The 20,750-nt window shown below is 36.4% G+C and overlaps 1 protein-coding gene across 1 annotated transcript in view; it reads right to left on the bottom strand.

Moving 5' to 3' along the window:
• ADAMTS20 (ADAM metallopeptidase with thrombospondin type 1 motif 20) overlaps nucleotides 1–20,750 on the bottom strand; it is a 168,136-nt gene that overhangs the window by 102,778 nt on the left and 44,608 nt on the right. The window contains exons 7-11 of the mRNA XM_021704883.1: nucleotides 20,043–20,083; nucleotides 10,024–10,129; nucleotides 8,064–8,210; nucleotides 5,904–6,045; nucleotides 4,395–4,499 (exon numbers count right to left, since the gene is read on the bottom strand). Coding sequence (XP_021560558.1) covers nucleotides 4,395–4,499; nucleotides 5,904–6,045; nucleotides 8,064–8,210; nucleotides 10,024–10,129; nucleotides 20,043–20,083 — 541 coding nt within the window. The remainder of the gene's footprint in view (nucleotides 1–4,394; nucleotides 4,500–5,903; nucleotides 6,046–8,063; nucleotides 8,211–10,023; nucleotides 10,130–20,042; nucleotides 20,084–20,750) is intronic.

Below are 20,750 nucleotides of genomic sequence, written 5' to 3'. Positions count from 1 at the left end.
AGTTAATTTAAACGTTGGCTTATATTTGTTTTCATTGTGGCAAAATACACAAACATAAAATTTACCATCTTAACCATTTTTAAGTGTACAGTTCAGTGGCATTAAAATGCATTCACATTGTTGTGCAACCATCACCACCATCAATCCACACAACTCTTCATCTTCCCAAACTGAAACTCTATACCTTTGAAACAATCAACTCCCCATTCTCTCCCTCCCCCTGCCCCCAGCCCCTGGGAACCACCATTCTACTGTCTGTATTTGGCTACTCTATATAGCTCATGTAATTAAAATCGTGCATCATTTGTCTTTTTGTGACTGGCTTATTTCACTTAGCATACTGTCTTCACAGTTCATCCATGCTGTAGCACGTGTCAGAATTCCCTTCCTTTTTTTTTTTTTTTTATTCTTATGTTAATCCCCATACATTACATCATTAGTTTTAGATGAAGTGTTCCATGATTCATTGTTTGTGCATAACACCCAGTGCTCCATGCAGAATGTGCCCTCCTCAATACCCACCACCAGGCTAACCCATCCTCCCACCCCCCTCCCCTCTAGAACCCTGTTTGTTTTTCAGAGTCCATCATCTCTCATGGTTCGTCTACCCCTCCGATTTCCCCCGCTTCATTCTTCCCCTCCCGCTACCTTCTTCTTCTTCTTTTTTTTCTTAACATATATTGCATTAGTGTAGATCACATTTCATTTATCCATTCATCCACGGATGGCCCCTTGGGTTACTTCTACCTCCTGACTATTGTGAATAATGCTGATATGAACAGGAGTGTGCAGAGATCTCTTCAAGACTCTGTTGTCAGTTCTTTGGGATACACACCCAGAAGTGGTGCTGCTGGATCAGATAATTCTAGTTTTAATTTGAAGATCTGCCACATTGTTTTCCATAGAAAAATTTGGCTTACATTTCAAATGTCTTTTTTCCTTTTGTTTTCCTAGTCATTTTTATCATTTTGTAAAAGTATCAGTTTAAATTATCAGAAATTTTTAAAAAGACTGGTCCTTTCCTAGAGATAATTTGAGAAGTACTCCACTAGATCATTCTCAATATACAAACATACTTATTTCCCCTCTTTATTTTTTAAGCATTTATTTATTTATTTAGAGAGAGAGAGAGAGTGTGTGAGTGTGTGTGTGTGTGTGTGTGTGTGTGTGCACGCACAAACAGGGTGAGGGGCAGAGGGAGAGAAATCCTCATGCAGACTTCCCTGTAAGTGCAGAGCATGATGCGGGCTCTATCCCTGAGATCATGACCTGACTCGAAATCAAGAGTCGTATGCTCAACCAACTGAGCCACCCAAGTGCCCCTATTTTCCCTCTTTAAAAACAACACTCTTAGATCTCACTTTTCTCACTAGCTGCTGTCCTGTTTCTCCTTGAACGAGCTGTCTGTGCTCATTGTCTAATGCTCAATGCCTGTGCTCTGATGGTCCCACCCGCCATGTATCTACTCATGTGTACACCACCAGTGGCCAGCTCTGTCTGTCTTCCTTGATTTAGCAGTATCATTCTTCCTCATCCCCCTTGGTTTCTAGGGCTCAACTTAATGCTGGAATGTCCTGGGCTCAGATCTTGGTCCTTTATTCTTCCCTATCAACAATCACTCCCAGCCCAGATCCCTTTCCTGAGCTCTAGACTCATGTATACAGCTGCTTATGCATCTTCACTTTAATGTCTAATAAAAATTTCAGACATCATACCCAAAACTGAACTGCTGACCCCTCAAAATTCTGAGTTCATCTGAGTTGATTAGCTAAAAACAGTCATCTTACCTCTAACGGTTCACATTTAATAGGTTAGTAAGTGATCTAATTCATTCAAAAACAAACAAAACTGACTTTCATTCATCACCCCAGTGACCCCAACTCTGGTGTAATCCATCATCTTCTCTCATCTCTATCACTGCCATGCCTCTCTAAGTAGATCTCCTGTTTCCAACCCTTGCCCCCTATAGTTTAGTTTCAACAGTGATCAGAATGGTCCTTTTCAACTTATATTTCAAAAATTGACTCACGTTAGGTGACTCCTCTGCTTAAATCCTTCAATTACTTCACTTTGAATAAATGCAAAGTTCTCACAATGGCTCACAATGCCCTACATAATAGTCCTCCAATTACTTCCTATACATCTCTCTTCACCCCAGCCACAATATCTTTCCTTGCTCTTCCTTGAACATTCCACCAATACTCCAGGATTTAGGAGCTTACCTGGTCCCTTTGCCTGGAGCTCACTTCCCCCATAATATCCTCCATAGCTAACTCCCTCACTTTCTTTAAGACAGCTCATTGGCAACTTCCCGTAAGATCTTTGACCACTACATTTTAAATTGTAATCGGCCCTATCCTACCACAAAACTTCCAGTCCTTTTCTTTTTCTATTTTTTCTTGTTCATGGCACTTATCGACTTTATGGTAGTATTATATTGTTTGTAATATTGTAGTCTCCCCCTGGAATGTAAGCTCCATGAGGTCAGGGATCTTTTTTCTTTTGTTCACTGGTGTATCCTAATCACCTAGAATAGTGCCTGACATATAGTGGGCCCTTGATAAATCTTTGTCGAAAAAATGAATCCTATAACCAAGCTTATTAGCAGAAAAAATACTTTGTGCCCTCCATTAGAACAAATCATTCAAAATGAGAAAGCCATATTAGAAAATCTCAGAATAGAATGTACTATGTGCATGTAAATTTGGGGGGGCATCTGCAGAAACATTTTAAATAATCCTTGAGCACTATTTCTTATAAATCCAAGAATGAAAAAAATAGAATATTACATTGTTCACCATGTACTAAATTAAGTCATTGTCAGGTGAGTTCCACCATATTTTCATGCAAATGGATTTACAACCACTTTTAAGTATTTAAAAGAGAGTGTTAAGGCAAAATATAGGACATTTATTTAAAATTTCTCTTGAATAAAAGGCCCATCGTATTGAAAATGGCTAATGCATAGGAGCTCACTATTTTCAATTAATAAAAAATAAGGAGTTTATATCTATCATGATCCAGATGTTTTTACCCCAAATGCCATTTCTGCTTTTAAAGTACACAGGCTTTAAAGTAGGTCCCAGTATCTGAGCACATTTACCTTGAATTCCAACAAATCCAAGCCCTTCAAACCACCTCATTGGGGAATTATTCAAATGGCTAGTGAGCAAATGAAAAGATGCCCAAGACTGACAATAATCAGGAATACAAACTAAAACCACAATGATATTCCATTTTGCACCGAAAATGGCTATTATTCTGTTAAAAGATTAACAATATCAAAAATTGGCAAGAAATACTGAGCAACTGGAACTTTCATACATTGCCTGCGAGAGTTTAAAATGATACACATATTAAAGATCAAACTTTAAAATTCAGTTCTAGCTCCAAACTATGAACTGAAGAAGTCCACTAGAATTTTGGTCCTAAAATAATTTGGGTGCTCAACCATTTCAGAGTACTTCAGCTTCTGCAAAAATTGCTGAAGTCCCAAATACAACTTAAATATTCAATTCATTTGTGATGCAAGCTATATTCATGGAAAACACATGCCTTTTGATGGAAGGCATCAGAGACAAGGGTAGTAAGCACAAAACATTTCAAAAAGCAACAGCTGGTAAAGCACAAGGTCAGCTAGTGAACCCATCTCAAGTTTCTACTTGTGGAGTTAACAAAAGAGGCAGTACTCGCTAACCCATCCCCAAGCAAATTCTCCATTTTTGCTGAGGTAGCTCAGAAAAGGCGTGGAACAGACTAAAACTTATTCAGTGCAGACAACACTGGCTACCAAGGCCAAAGGCAGTTGCCTTCATCCTGAAGCACCAAGTACAACCTGACTTTATCCTTACATATTTATCACGCCGATCCCTATCACTCAGCATCATGTTTGCAGATTTAGATTAGTTCATGCTGATGTTAGAATGGTAAAAATGTTGGTAAAAATGTTTTGGCAATTTTAAGGGATATATTTTAAGACATTTACAACCAATAAATATCTGAAGAAGCCACTTAAAACTTTCAATTATACTTAACTGGATTTTATGGGAAAAAATGTATACAATGGTAACATCTTGAATTTGGGGAAATTGCTGAAATATTAGGACCTTTATGTCTATACTCAACTCTTAACAAGTCTATAATATACTTAGATAACTATCCATGTAGTTACCTATATAACTGTAACTTTAACATTCATCTGCTAGATCTTGAAAAAAAAAAAGGGTGAAATTAAAAATTCAATTCACTTGACTGTGTACTACATTGAACCAACATGGCAACATTGATTCACTAGCACAGCAAGAGCTGACGAACAATGAAGAGCGTCGAAATGCAGAGCGATCACATCCTTGGATAATCTCTTGATACAAGACTCACCCTTCGAGAAAACCTACCATCCCAGGACCACAGTTTGTCCCATCTGCCAGGGGCATGTGCTGAGTGCGACAGCCCTTGTGAACTCCTTCTGCGCTCGTGCACCAGAGACGTCTGCATTGCTTCTGGAGGGAAACAAAAAGCAGACAAGAGTAAAAGAACACGACAACCACTGGATCGATTTAGTGCAAGGCATTCGTTTATACATTGAAATTACAGGTTTCATGGTTTCATGGTCAGAGCTAGAAATAATCAGCAAAAGAATCTTTAAGTTCTAGTCATCGATTTACCTCTACACACACAAAATGGCAATGTTTACTTTCTAAGACCTTTCAGATTTTCATCATACATTGAACAACGGGAGAGAGAAATTAGGGTGGAAATATTCACAATTATGGGAGACATTTTTCTCTTGGCAAGACATTCTTCTAAAGAACTTTTTGTTGTTAAAATGTTATTCACAATGAGTTTCCAAAAGCTTCTTTTGATAAGATGATAGAATGTATGAATAATGTGCATAGAAATACTGTATAATGTACTGGTTTCCTACTTTGTGAATATAATGCATACTTTCAACTTTTGAACAAAGGGTTCTCAAGTTTTCACAAGAAACAAAATCCACAGAGGTTCACGGGAGCTATACCCAAGATAATTCTCTTCTTTTTCTGAATTTAAATTCAAAGTTTATTTAGTGTGTAAGTCAGGTAAAAAAGAAATGTATCTTTAAAAAAAAAATTTTAAGTTAAATCTTCCCTCCTCCATAGTGGATATTTAAAAGCTTAGTAACATTTTTTATTATAAGTTTAAGATTTTAAAAACAATACTACTATGCGGAATATGCTTTGCCTATCTCTGCACTTACTGTTTTGTTACTATCATTCATTCATTCATTCATTCATTCAACGAGCATTTAGTTTGTGACACCTAGTTTTTAGCAGATCCTGAACACTGGGGATACATATTTCAATGAGTGAATGAGGCTGCATTCCTGGTCCAATGATCCTCATGACCTAGGAGTATATCTGACCTATGAAAAATCCTCAAAGTTGTAAAATAAGAGTTTAGTGATAACTAAACAACAGGCCCTAAATTTCGTTTCTATGGATTCAAATCTATGTAAATTAAAATGTAGTCTATTAAGTTCCCTGGGCCTTTAATATAACTCATTATCAAGACACTTAAATTTTCTCCCCCTACCCCAAAAAAATAGTATTTGAATATAAATATTTGAATGCTTTTAATTTTCAATAACCTCTCAGTGTCTATTTTTTAAATGGGAATACTTCACATAGGATTTTGTGAGGGTTAATGAAGATAATTTTTAAGTACTTAACACAGTACATGGCATATAATAAGTACTCAATTTTAGTTTCCTTTTTAACCCCTTTCTGGCAAACAGCAAATTTCTCAGACTTACAAACTTCTAAGATACATTAGTTCACCTTTTGTTCGAGAAAATAAATGTACATTTTTGAAATATATTCTAACTATAACTTTGTAGTTTAAAAAAAGGACAGAATTTTTCTTACCAAGTAGGGACATACTTGTGATCCAGGACCAAACATAAGTTCACATTGCTTGTTTACATCATACATTAATCCAGGAAGTTGTGAAGACAGATCATACATTCTCCCATTTGGTTTGTCAAGAAGGCATTCCCCATGACCAGTACTGTACCAATGACCAAAAATATTGTGACTATATATGGATGTATAAGATTCTTTGTCACATTTACTGTGTTCTAGACTTTCAAACAGAGTATCAGTATTTTTTCATAATTTAAAAACCAATTCATACCAAAGTCAGGAAGAAAACCCCACAATTCACAAAGGACTTTTAAGGTGTTTGTTCTCATTTGAGCCCCACAATTGCTTTGAAGATACAATTTTTAAAAAGAACAAGGACAAATTCATCAGAATATAATTTATGAAACCTATTCATATAATCACTCTACACTTTTGATCTATTTTGTTGCCCAATAGTAATGCCTTATATTTAATGCCCAAATTGTCAAGATGTTAAAAGTTTTCAAATCATTTGAGAAAGTACATTAATAGTTCTAAACAACAAAACAAAGGAATTTCATTCAGTAAGTGTCATGTTGCCTCCACTTTAAAAAGGTAGGATTTGCGTTTTGGTTCTACCACTTCCCAGGATGCACGGCTCTGGACAAATTAATTTCCCTGAGCCTGAGTTTTTCTCATCTGTGTTAACAGTGATACTATTCACCTTGACAGTTTCTATCAGAGTATATGTATAAAGGACTTAGAAAAGTGGTAAATAGCAGGGGAAATGTGTGTTTATTACTCCTAGTTTGTAATGCAGTATCTAGTGTCTAGGAAACTGAAAATGCTCAACCATTCCAATTGGGTTAAAAACAATTTGTTCCAAAAAGGTAGAAACAATTTGTTTCATTGCCATAATTTAAAAATTCAGAAATTTTTACTGGCTACAAAGACATTAAATTTTGTCTAAAAATGAACATATAAATTAAAAAAAACAAATATATTTTTTAAAATTCCCATTGTAGAGAATCCCATTAACCCCTTTCAAAAATAAACACATCCACTGGTACTGTTAATAACTCAATTAGCCGTTGAACAAAGCTATATGGAAGCACGTATAGATCAGCAACCATGTATTATGCTTTTACTTATTTTTTTAAAGATTTTTATTTATTTGACAGAGAGCGAGAGCAGGAACACAAGCAGGGGGAGTGGGAGAGGGAGAAGCAGGCCTCCCGCCGAGCAGGGAGCCCGATGTGGGGCTCGATCCCAGGACCCTGGGATCATGACCCGAGCTGAAGGCAGACGCTTAACGACTGAGCCACCCAGGTGCCCCCGTGTATTATGCTTTTAAATTAACTCCCCATACAAGGATAAATAATCACTGATAATTTGGGGATGTATTTATGAACATATATTCCAAAGCATGGTTACATTCATTCCCACAGTTCTCATAAGTAGAGGTAAACAGAAACTGCATAGATCGGGGATTATAATATGTAGAAGAAATGAATATCATATTTATACAAAAAAAAAATTCCCTGGAAAGAGCTCGGCCTTGCCTTTTGGCAACTTTCAGTAACTAGGATAGAAATACCATTTAAATAAAAGTGGGAAGTAAAGAAACCTGGTGGGAGATGGAGAGACGAGGCAAGAAAAATCTGGATCTGCTTCCTTTCTTCAGACCTAGGAAAATCCTCCAAAAGAATATGTAAACATATAGACTCCACATCTCTCTGGCTGTACACAGCTATTTGGAATGTGCATAGTTTGACTTCAGCTATCGTCTGTCCTTCAAAGACACCTCAAACATGAGCTACTCAAACTCCTCTCAAAATACTACCCAGTAGCTTCTGAAAAAATGCAAACATACACAAGGAAGCTGCGAATCTCAGTAGGGCTCCCCTCGAAAAGGGGTGATCCTAATAGAGCACCTAAACTGTTAAAAAAAAAAAAAAAAGATAGCTAGGTCTGACCTGTCCCCCTCCTAAAATATTTTAGGAGTGAAATATGTATATACAGCCCTTTCCTTTTTTAAAAAACACATTTGTACAAAGTACACTTAAATTTAAACAGAAAAACTAAACAGAAATTGAACCATTTTAAAAGAACATATAAATTTCAAGTTTTATAGTCTAATAAAGGTTTCATTATTTAAATAAAGTAATATAATTTCAGACTTACTCTAGGAATTCAGTGATATATTTCTGACTACATTTTGACCAGGTCCAAGGACTTGTGTGGTAATTTAAAGTTGGAGCCATTACGTGATATTGATGTTTAATTCCAGTTTCCTTACATTTAAAACTATCATCATGTGGAACATTAAATCTAAAAATAAAAACAAACACTTAAAAAAAAGAATATGAAAATATGAATACAACATTAATAACAGATCTCTTACCCTTATAAGGTAAAATACAGATAAATCCAATCACATCAAAATTTATACTCTTGATCTCTCCCATAAAGCATTATAAAACCAAGGTTATCTTCATGTTCAGAAGCACATGATCTGAGAAACAGCAGATTATAACTTTGATTGGTAGCACAGTCTGCTGATTTGGTATGTGAGTCCAAACAATCAAAATATGTGGACTCTGGCTCACCTCACCACGATAATGGATATAGCATTCACATAAATACTTGAAGGTTTCAGCATGCATATCCTAAGAGATGTGTGTAGATAGATTACATAAAAGTGATACCACACTAGTTTGCAGATCACTATTACTACAGTATCAAAACTTCTTTAATCCCTAATTCCTTATCATTCTATAGTATCCATCTGTTTTATATGAAACAGCCTCAGTACTGTTTCTGGTCTATACTCAGTAAGTGATTATTGATCGAACTGGAATAACAAAAACGTTCCTAAATCAAATCTTCCTAAGAGCAGGATATTAAATAATTAGCTGGCCAGCAACAGAGCCTATGCATTCTTTTGAGGACCTAAGTATGAACTTGCATTTAGAAGGAACACTGAAACCACCTAGCTCAGCTCTTTGCCTGCTGAGATTTGTACTTAAAAATCAGTCCTTTAATTAAACTACTTACCCATATTCTAAAGACACCTAAAGAGTTTTTCAGGAAGAAAATAAATGGCTAAGATGGTAGTCTCTGCAAGAACAGTTTTCCATTAGTTAGTAGCCTTGGAAACCAGCTAATAGTGCTTCCCAGATGTTGCTGCTAGACAGCGACAGCCCTCAGGTAAGCTCCTGAGCCTAACCCACTTCAACAATTTGCGTGTGCACCTTGCTGACAATCATGAAATATAACCGTGCTAAAAGGGAACTGAAGACGCACTAGTTTAATAAAAATGATTTCCACTTGAAATTATTCCTGTTGAATACTCTAATGATGTAAGGCATGACCAGGAAAAGAAAATGTAGTCAAACTAAGAGAGGCAACTCTAGCCTCAATTCCTTATTAGCATATAAACAAGAAATCCCAGGAGTGCTGGGGGTACACATATGGAATCCCTTTCAGAGGATGAGTTTGTAGGGGTTTCTGACTTCCCATGGGAGCTCCGAGGCTATCACAGGAAATCATGGCCTCCATTCTTAGAGCATAGAACCCCAGTAGAATTTTTAATAATGCAGGAACAGATAGAACCCCTCATTTTTACAAAACAAAAACAAAAACAAAGAACAACAACAACTATGAAGCTGGAGAAATAACTTTAAAAAAATCTTTTAATGATTAAGAAATTCCCACATGCCACATTCTCTGCTGGGGCTCTGAGCTATAAGAGCAACGAGTTGGTATTACAAATATTATCGGGAGTTCCCCAGAACCAGAAGCCCCTGCAGGCCCTCCCATAAGATGGAAGAGGACAGTACCTGGTCATGTATGGGATAACAAGGGATAGAGGCCAGAAGTGCTTGTCATGTAATCCAATACAGTAAATGAAATAAAAGAATTCCCAAGTTCTAGTTCTTTGCTTAGTCTGTTGATCTGTGCAGCCTGTCTGACCTAACATAGATCACAAAAGAGCCAGAGTTAGCATTTCAGGGATGAAAATTACACTAACAATATTTTTAAAGACATAAAGCTGCTAATTACTCAATTTAAGATGGAATTTTAGGCATTCTGTGCAATGATTAATAGAAAGCACATTACTGAGGTAGCAGAAGGTACTTACACATGCCCAAGCTCATGGGCTATGGTAAAGGCAGCACTGAGTCCATTTTCTTCACTAATAGAGCAGCTCCGTAAAGGATCACACAGGGTACCTAATTCTGCTAAACCTGAAAAATTTCATGTTTGTATTTCAAAATGGGAAACATCAAATCATAAAGAACTAATTATTTTTTATTACATTCGTTAGCTACCATATAGTACATCATTAGTTTTGATGTAGTGTTCAACGGTTCATTAGTTGCGTATAACACCCAATGCTCATCACAACACTTACCCACCTTAATACCCATCACCCGGCTACCCCATCCCCCCACACCCCTCCCTTCTGAAACCTCTTTTGTTTCCCAGAGCCCATAGTCTCTCATGGTTTGTCTCCCTCTCTGATTTTTTCCCATTCAGTTTTCCCTCCCTTTCCCTATGGTCTTCTAGTGCTATTCCTTATGTTCCCCATATGAGTGAAACCATATGACAATTGTCTTTCTCTGCTTGACTTATTTCACTTAGCATAATCCCCTCCAGTTCCATCCATGTCGATGCAAATGGTGGGTATTCATCCTTTCTGATGGCTGAGTAATATTCCACTGTATATAGGTACCACATCTATAAAGAACTAAATGTTAAAGCATTTGCTATTGCCATTACTACTACTTAGAAAGGGATGCAGAGTTGGCTGTTAATACCACAAATATTTTATAAGGTGAAGGAAAAAAAGAACAGAATGATTTATCTGCAGTTGAAATCTTTTTACCAATTCCTGGATTCTTTTACTGGAGAAAATAACCCAAAATATGGGGTGAATAATTGTTTAAAAAAAGGAAGAGGAAAAAAAGTATTTGTTACAGGAAGGATGAAATTTTAGGCAACATTAGTGTGGATACTAGAAAAGGCAATGAATGTTTAAATTGGTAACAGAACTAATGTAGAAAATAGCACAGAACACTATAGATTAATGAATTTGCTTTAATATTTAAAGTTTTGAGGCAGTATACAATTAGGTACTCATAATTAAATGTGATTATATGTTAAGTGCATAGAATAGCACCTGGCATCTAATATATGTTAAATAAAATGATTCACTTACTTAAGCATCCAATAATTTTGAAAATATTTTAGAAAATGTATCCTCTTAAGATCTATTCACTCTTTAATATAAAGAATATCATGCAATGCCAATATGCTGCTGAAAGATACAGTATGAACAGACTGGACAGCAAAGACAAAAATTACAGCTGGTAGAGTCTTTAAAATAATCTAGAATAAGAAATTGAAAATAAATGTTCCTTACAACAATCCATAGTCCATCAACTCAGTTGGCATTTATTTACCTTATTAGCATAGTTTCTGCTACTATTTTCCTCCAGTATTTTCTTGTAAATTATCTGCTCTCCTAGGACAATTCCTTTCATTAAAAAGAATTTTTCATATATAGCCAGTTGCTTACTGGAAAGTTTTTGCATTTAGAAATTTCTTAATATAGAGTAGACCTGTATCAACTATTGTGCTTTAGCTCTATACTCCTCTGTATTCTTTCATTCATAAAACTTAAAAGCATGGACATTTTCCTAGCATTAAGGTAAATTTCCTAACAATGAGAATGTTTTTGTTGTGCTTTAAAAAACTTTGAACTGAGGATCTATAAATGCTGGACAATTCAGACTAACAAGTTCAATCACCAATACTTTTTTAATTTTAATAAACAAAACAAAAAGTATTTGCTCTCTTTCTGAACGCACAGCCAAAGGGATGGCTTGGGCAAAGGTCCCCCCCAAAAGCATTTTCTTAGAATCAAGGCCAAAAATGAGCAAGGAAAAAAATATTATTTAACAGTGTGCTATCCCAAGAATGAAAGAATTATTGTTTTCCTAAAGTATGACTTTCTACTTGTATGTGCACTTTTTTACTCAATTTTAGTCAATTTTATATTTCTCCTTTAGTAGAAGTTAAAACTAAACACATTTTTATTGAATATCTTGCTATTCCTGTGTCACCTTTAGTATTTTCAATCTGTTAAAAATGGCTCAATTTCCATCTATTCATTTTCAGGACTATGTAGATATTTCAAACAAAATATTGACTCTATTATCACCCAAATTTTATGTTTCATGCTTTAAGGGACTATATTCCAAGCTAAATGTTTTAATCACATAACAGATCTATGGAAGTATGTATTGTATATGATTAAAGACCCAACTCAAATATGCCCATAAACAGACAAGAACAACAACAAATCAAAGTGAATATATAACATGGCACCAGGCAGCTAATTGATGGTTTGTGCCTAAATTCATTCAAGCTGATATTGGGTTCTATAAAAGTGGTCAGTCAGAGACAGAATAAAGTAGGATGGGCCGAAATCTGATACAGGTTCCCTGTGTTTGGAAGTTCAAGAAACTGCACAATCACCCAATCTAGCCATTTTAAAGAATGAAAATCATTTTCAACATACTTTGCAAAAAGGGCTCAGAGAGTGGGACAATGATATCTACAGAAGATAACATATAGCAAGATACCTAGTAATTTTTCCACCTATTTTAGAAGAGAAAATAAAATACTAATACTTGTGTTAATACGAGTTGTGCAGCCTTAGGCAAATTATTTATTCTTATCTATGAAACTGAAAGTTGTTCTTACTTCATAGGTTTGCTGTGAAGATTAAATGAGTTAAATCACATAAAACCTTACAATAGTGTAAGATACACAGTAAGCACTCCAGATAGGTCAGCTATTATTATCATTACCCTAATGAATGATTTCAGGGGTGCCTGAGTGCCTCAGTCAGTTAAGTGTCCAACTTCAAAAAGTTAAATTATTCATAAGCATTACATATTATTAACAGACATGTCAATATTATTAAGGATCAAATCTCAAAAGACATACAAATTGTCAACAAATATATGAAAAAATGCTCAATATCACTAATCATCAAGGAAATGCAAATCAAAACCACACTCCACACCGGTTAGAATAACTGTCATCAAAAAGACCAGAGATATGGGGCATCTAGGTGGCTCAGTTGGTTAAGAGCCCAACTTTGATTTTGGCTCAGGTCATGGTTTCAGGGTTGTGAAATCAAGCCTCATATTGGGCTCTGCTCTGGGCATGGAGCCTGCCTAAGATTTTCTCTCTCCCTCTGTCCCTCCCCCGCTCTCTCTCCCTTAAAAAAAATGCTTTCAGGGTAGGAAGAACAAAGCTGGAGGTTTCATAATCCCAGATTTCAAACTATATTACAAAACTACAGTAATCAAGAGTATGGCACTGGCGCGTATACACACACACACACACACACACACACACACACACACACAGATCAACAGAATAGGATAGAGCCCAGAAATAAACCCACACTCTTATGGGCAATCTATGAGGAGGCAAGAATATGAAATGGGGAAAAGATAGTCTCTTCCCTAATGGTGCTACGAAAACTGGAAAGCTAGGGTGCCTGGGTGGCTCAGATGGTTAAGCGTCTGCCTTCGGCTCAGGGATCAAGTCCCACATTGGGCTCCCTGCTCCTTGGTAGCCTGCTTCTCACTCTCTCTCTCTCTCGGTCTCTCATGAATAAATAAATAAAATCTTTAAAAAAAAAAAAACTGGAAAGCTACATGCAAAAGAATGAAACTGACCACGTCCTTACATCATACACAAAAATAAGTTCAAAATGGATTAAGGACCTAAATGTGAGATTTGAAACCATAAAACTCCTAAATGAAAACACAGGCAATAATCTCTTAGATATCAGCCTTAGCAACATGTTTATGGACATGTCTCCTGAGGCATGGGAAACAAAAGCAAAAGTAACTATTGGGATTACACCAAAATAAAAAGCTTTTGCACAGCAAAGGACTCCATTAGCAAAATGAAAAGGCAACCTACTGAATATTTGCAAATGATATATCCAACAGGAATTAATATCAAAAATATATAAAGAACTTAACTCAAAAAACAATCCAATTAAAAAATGGGCAGAGGACCTGAATAGACATTTTTCCAAAGAAGATGTACAGATGGCCAACAGACATATGAAAATATGCTCAACATCACTAACTGTCAGAGAAATGCAAATCAAAACCATAATGAAGTATCACCGCACACCTCAGTCAAAATGACTGGTATCAAAAATACAAGAAATAATAGGAGTTAGCAAGAATGTGAAGAAAAGGGAACACTCATGCACTGTTAGTGGAAAGGTAAACTGGTACAACCACTGTGGAAAACAATATGGAGGGTACTCCAAAATTAATAGAAATACTGCATGACCTAGTGATTTCCATTACTGGGTATTTACCCAAAGAAAACAAAAACACTAATCCAAAAAGATATACATACCCTTATGTTTACTGCAGCATTATTTACAAAATAGCCAAGATATGGAAGCAACTCGTATCTGTTGAAAGGTGAATGGATAAAGAAGCTGTGGTGTATATATACAATGGAATATTACTCGGCCATAAAAAATAAAATCTTGCCATTTGCAACAATATGGATAAACCTAGAGTGTATTATGCTAAGTAAAGTAAGTCAGAGAAAGAGAAATATGATAGGATTTCACTAATATGTGGAATCTGAAAAACAAAATACTCTTCAGTACAGAGAACAAACTGGAAGTTGCCAGAAGGGAGGTAGATGAGGGGATGGGTGAAACAGATGAAGGGGGATCGAGAGGTACAAACTCTCGGTTATAAAATAAGTCACAGAGATGGTAAGTACACAGCATAGGGAATACAGTCAATAATATTGTAATAATATCTTAAGGTGACAGTGACTACACTTATTGTGATGAGCATTGAGTAATGTATAGAATTGTCAAATCAGTATGTTATACACCTGAAACTAATGTAACATTGTCAGTTATATTTCAGTAAAAAATAAAGGAAAAATGTTATGAAAATTTAAGCTAATAAATTTTACTAATGACAGTGAAATATCTAGTAAGTAGTGCTTTTTAAATACATTCAAGAAGATAAAAAATATAGTCGGATTACCACTGGAGAAATTAGTTAAAAATTTTTCCCATAAAACAAAACAAAACCCCATGAAACAGATGGTTCACTAGGTGGGATCACCTAAGCTTCAAGATATAGATCATTAAAATATTCTATAAAATCTTCCAGAGAATTAAAAAAATAGTATACCCTGACCAGTTCTAAAAGGTGAATAAAACCTGGTATCAAAATTAGACAAGTATGATAAAAGGTCACTTCATTCCTGAAAATACATCCATGGAATGGAATCTAACAGTTAAAAAAAAATTCCTCATCGAGATTGGTATAACATTAGAAAATCTATAAAAGGAATTTATTATTTTAAGTAAATACTCGTATCAATGTCTGCAAAAATAAAACCATTTAAGAAAAGAAAGCATATGCCTGGGCAAGGGGGAACTGAAGGAGTAGGAGGAACCTGAGCTCATTTCCTCCCACAGACACATCAAGGCTGCAGCTACATACAGAGGAACTCCCTAAGAACAAACTGAAGACTATTGGAACAGCAATTCCAAAGCTAAAGATATTAAGAAAAAGCCACATTGAGAAGAGTAGAAGGGGCACTGATAACAGGCTTACTGGGAACCAAATTCCTAGGAAGGCAACCCACAAGCAGGAGGAATATCACAGGTACAGGGTTCCTTCCGGAGGAGTTAGGGTTTCAAGCACCACATCAGGCACTCCCTCCCACCTGGAAGATAGGCACCAGGAAGATGAGCCTCCTTGTCTGGCTGTGAAAATCAGCAGGACTCCAGGAGAGCTAGAGGGTAATAGAAAATGGAGACTCTGCTCTGAAAGGACCCACACACAATCTCACTCACTCTAAGACCCAACACAGAGGAAGCAGTTTGAAAAGCACCTGGGCCATACATGAAGGAGATTTTGTTTACTAACTTTAGGGCATGTGCCAAAGGGGCAGGAATCTGTAGGAACTTTCTCCAGGAACACAAGCTTTGGGAGGCAATATTTCCTAGCTGTCCTTCGCCTAGTGTAGGATGCTAGCCCTGTCCAACAGCACAACTACAATCCAATCACAGTGTGATTGGAACCAATCACAGTGTGATTGGAACCAATCACAGTGTGATTGGAACCAATCACAGTGTGATTGGAACCAATCACACTGGGTTCTAACCATACTAACCAGCACACAACAGCAACCAGTCCTATCAGTCAGCCATATCAGGGGCCAGCCCACCCACTAGTGTGCCCATGGCACGGAGAGCCAGGCATTATAACCATCAGACTACAGGCCAGCCTCACCCACTGGTGCACCCACAGCAGTTGTAGTCTAAACAGTAGAGTGCATGCACTTCACACAAAGGACACCACCAGAGCACCTAGTTCTAGTGACCAGAGGGACTATACTTCTGGGACGCACAGGATGCCTTCTACAAAAGGACAATACCTTTAACACCAGCAGATGCAGCTGACCTACCTAATACACAAACACAGAAAGTCAGACAAAATGAAGAGACAGAAATATTTTCTAAGCAAGAGAACAAGACAAAACCTCAGAAAAAGAACCAAATGAAATGGAGATAAGCAACCTACCGGATAAAGAGTTCAAAGTAATGGTCACCAGACTTCAGAGCAGGTGAACTCAGAACTTCAACAGATAAAAAATATACAAAGGCACCTGTCAAAACTGAAGAATAACTGAAATGAAAAATACAGTAAAGGGAATCAACATATTAGAGGATGAAGAATTAATCAGCAATCTGGAAGACACAGTAGTGAAAATCATCCAAGCTGAACAGCAAAAGAAAACAGAACTTAAAAGCTGAGGATAGGTTAAGGGGCCTCTAAGACAACATCAAGTGTACTAACATATGCATTTTGGGGTCCTAGAAAGAGAAAAGGCAGAAAACTTATTTGAAGAAATAGCAGAAAACTTCCCTAACCTGAGGAAGGAAACACATCCAGGTCCATGAAGCATATAGCCTCAAACAAGATGAGCCCAAAGAAGTCTACACCCAAACACATAATAATTAAAATGTGTAAAGTTAAAAAATCTTAAGAACAGCAAAAGAAAAACTACTTAACATACAAGGGGACATCCATTAAATTAACAGCTGACTTTTCAGCAAAAACTTTGCAGTCCAGAAAGGAATAGCATGATATAGTCAAAGTGCTGAAAGGGAAAAAAAAAAAAAAAAAAAAAACCTAAAACCAAGAATACCCTATACCAAACAAGGTTATCATTTAGAATTGAAGGAGAAAGAAAGTTTCCCAGAAAAAAAAAGTTCATCACCACTAAACTGGCCTTACAAAGTAGTAGAGCAATCACTTATAAAGCTGCACTGAGGATTAAAAGACAAAAGTAGTAAAATCAACTTTATCTTTAGTTAAGGGATACACAAAATGAAAGATTAAAAAAATGACATCAAATACATAAACATGAAGTATGTGGGAGTAAAATGTAGTGAGTTTAGAATGTCCTTGAATTTAAGAAACAAACTTAAAATACTGCTATATATGTAGGGTGTTATATACAAAACTCATAGTAACCACAAACCAAAAACCTATAATAGATATACATACAAAAAAGAGAAAGGAATCCAAGCATAACATTGAAAGTCATCAAATCACAAGTGAAGAGAGCAAGAAAGGAACAGAGAACTACAAAACAACTAAAAGAAGTTAACAAAATGGCAATAAGTACATACCTATCGATAATTACCTTAAATGTAAAGAGATTAAGTGCTCCAAAGGCATCAGGTGACTGATTGGATAACAAATAAGACCTATCTATTTGCTGCCTACAAAAGACACTTCAGACCTAAAGACACACAGACTGAAAGTGAAGAGATGTAAAAACATATTTCATGCAATTGGAAGTGGGGGGAAAAAAAGCTAGGGTAGCAATACTTATGAGACAAAATAGACTTTAAAACAAAGCCTAACTAATGGGAAGCCATCAGAGAGGGAGAAAAACCATGGGAGATTCTTAAGTATAGGAAACCACCCGGGCGCCTGGGTGGCTCAGTTCGTTAAGTGACTGCCTTCGACTCAGGTCATGATCCTGGAGTCCCTGGATCGAGTCCCGCATCGGGCTCCCTGCTCGGCAGGGAGCCTGCTTCTCCCTCTGACCCTCCCCCCTCTCATGTGCTCTCTCTCATTCTCTCTCTCAAATAAATAAATAAAATCTTTAAAAAAAAAAAAGTATAGGGCGCCTGGGTGGCTCAGTTGGTTAAGCGACTGCCTTCGGCTCAGGTCATGATCCCAGGGTCCTGGGATCGAGTCCCACATCGGGCTCCCAGCTCAGCAGGAAGCCTGCTTCTCCCTCTCCCACTCCCCCTGCTTGTGTTCCTGCTCTCGCTGTCTCTGTCTCTGTCAAATAAATAAATAAAATCTTTAAAAAAAAAAAAAAAAGTATAGGAAACCAACTGAGGGTTACTGGAGGGGAGTTGGGTGGGGAATGGGGTAATTGGGTGATGGGCATTAAGGAGAGGGCACATGATATGATGAGCACTGGATGTGTATATGCAGCTGATAAATTATTGAGCACTACATCTGAAACTAATGATGTACTATAAGGTGGCTAATTGAATTTATTTTATTTTTTTAAAGATTTTATTTATTTATTTGACAGAGAGAGACACAGTGAGAGAGGGAACACAAGCAGGGGGAGTGGGGGAGAGAGAAGCAGGCTTCCCGCTGAGCAGGGAGCCCGATGCGGGCTCGATACCAGGACCCTGGGATCATGACCTGAGCCAAAGGCAGACACCCAGGAGACTGAGCCACCCAGGCACCCCTGGAAAAAAATTTTTAATTCAAAAAAAAAAAAAAAAAGTAAGAAAATGACAAACACCACAGTGGAAAAATAGGTCATATTTCTTTCATTCCTCAGAGTAACGGAAATATAAATGGCCAGTAGATATGAAAAGATGTTCAAACTCAATAATCATAGAACTGAAAATTACTACTATAATGAAATATATTACATTTAGATTGGCAAAAATGATAAATCTGGGGCCCCTGGGTGGCTCAGTTGGTTAAGCGACTGCCTTTGGCTCAGGTCATGATCCTGGAGTCACGGGATCGAGTCCCACATCGGGCTCCTTGCTCGGCAGGGAGTCTGCTTCTCCCTCTGTCCCTCATTCTCTCTCTCTCAAATAAATAAATAAAATCTTAAAAAAAAAATGATAAATCTGAAGGTACATTGTGTTGAGGACATAATCAAAAGGAATGTTTATACATTATTGATAAAGATGTAAATTGATACAACAACTTTAAGATATACCAAAGTTGAACATCAGCAAATTTAATAACAATTTCAATTGTAGGAATATACCCTAGATTTTAAAGTGAAGTTCATTATGAAAACCTGGAATTGGTCCAAATATCCACTAATAGCGTGTAAATATGTAAACTGAGGATGAATTATTATACAGGAGTGAAAATCCATGAACTACAACTACAATGCTCAAAAAGAAGCAAAACCAGTTTCTTTTATGAACATATAGATATACAGGATTATTTTTCAATATGGATGAAAGGAATTGGAACATATAAAATTCATGGTATTGGCTACCTCTTGGGATAGAATAAGGACTTAGCAAAGGCCATATGAGTGCATTAAGTTTTGGCTCTTAAATCTGGTGGTGGATTTATGGCTATTCATTTTATTATTTTTTATTATTTTGCTTTAAATTTGCATATATTTTATATGTATATAGTAATTGGCACAATATCAGTTCTTATTCTTTAAAATGTATTGAGGCAGAAGCTAATAATGACAATCATTAATCAAGACAATCAAAATGATTATGATGTAAAAGGAAAATAAACATTTTAAACAATTCAGTAAATTATATATTTATTAAAGATTTTTTTATTTGAGAGAGAGAGAGCACACAAGCTGGGGGGAGGGGCAGAGAAAGTTTTGAGCAGACTCCATGCTGACCGCGGAGCTGGTTGCAAGGCTCTATCTCACGACCCTGAGATCACAACCTGAGCCGAAACCAAGAGTCAGATGCTTAACCAACTTGTGCCACCCAGGCATCTCTAGAAGTTATATTTAATTTGCAAAGTAACTTACCCAATGTGTCACATTTCTCTCTAGCTCCACAAATGTCTTCCCTTAAAACAAAAAAGTTTGAAGCATTTCAGAAAATATTTTTACAAGTCAAAACAAAGATAAAGAAGCTTGAACTATGATGTGACTATTACCACAAACTCACTTCCAAATCCATATCTTATTAAGCTCTCAATAATTTGAACCTAGGATAATACACCATTTGTATATACCAATAAGCAATGCATGCTATATAAAAGTGACTGCTGAAAAGAGCTGAAGCTTTAACCACATTCAACGATAAACTTTCTAAGTGTATTTTTCATTTCTGCTTTTATTTATGCTCTATGTGTAATATAGTTTATGGTTTTCTAGATGTTCCAACATCATTATGAGCTTCAGCTATTATTCTCCACCACAGATAATGTTCTCAGATATTACCAAATTGCTTACTTTTTTCTTCTGCATTACTTAGTCTCTACGCATTCAATTTGACAGTTCTCTTGTCATTTCTCATGGTCTCCCTCTTCTAGCCTCCTTTGTCTACCTCACATTTTATAATTCATTATCTCCAATCTTTGTTGCTTGGCCTCTAATTACAATCCAGGGAAGAACCATGGACTGATGATACAATATGGTGTATAAAATTAAGTCAATTTTGCTTTAGTTCTAAAATTTTACAGCTATTTTATATGGACTAAGTGTTTCATTTCAGAGTTCTAGAAAGCAGAG

The sequence above is a fragment of the Neomonachus schauinslandi genome, chromosome 5 (assembly GCF_002201575.2).
Source record: "Neomonachus schauinslandi chromosome 5, ASM220157v2, whole genome shotgun sequence".
NCBI classification, from domain to species: domain Eukaryota; kingdom Metazoa; phylum Chordata; class Mammalia; order Carnivora; family Phocidae; genus Neomonachus; species Neomonachus schauinslandi.
The sequence above is the reverse complement of the archived record's forward strand: the minus strand, read 5'-3'. Positions and strand labels throughout refer to the sequence as shown.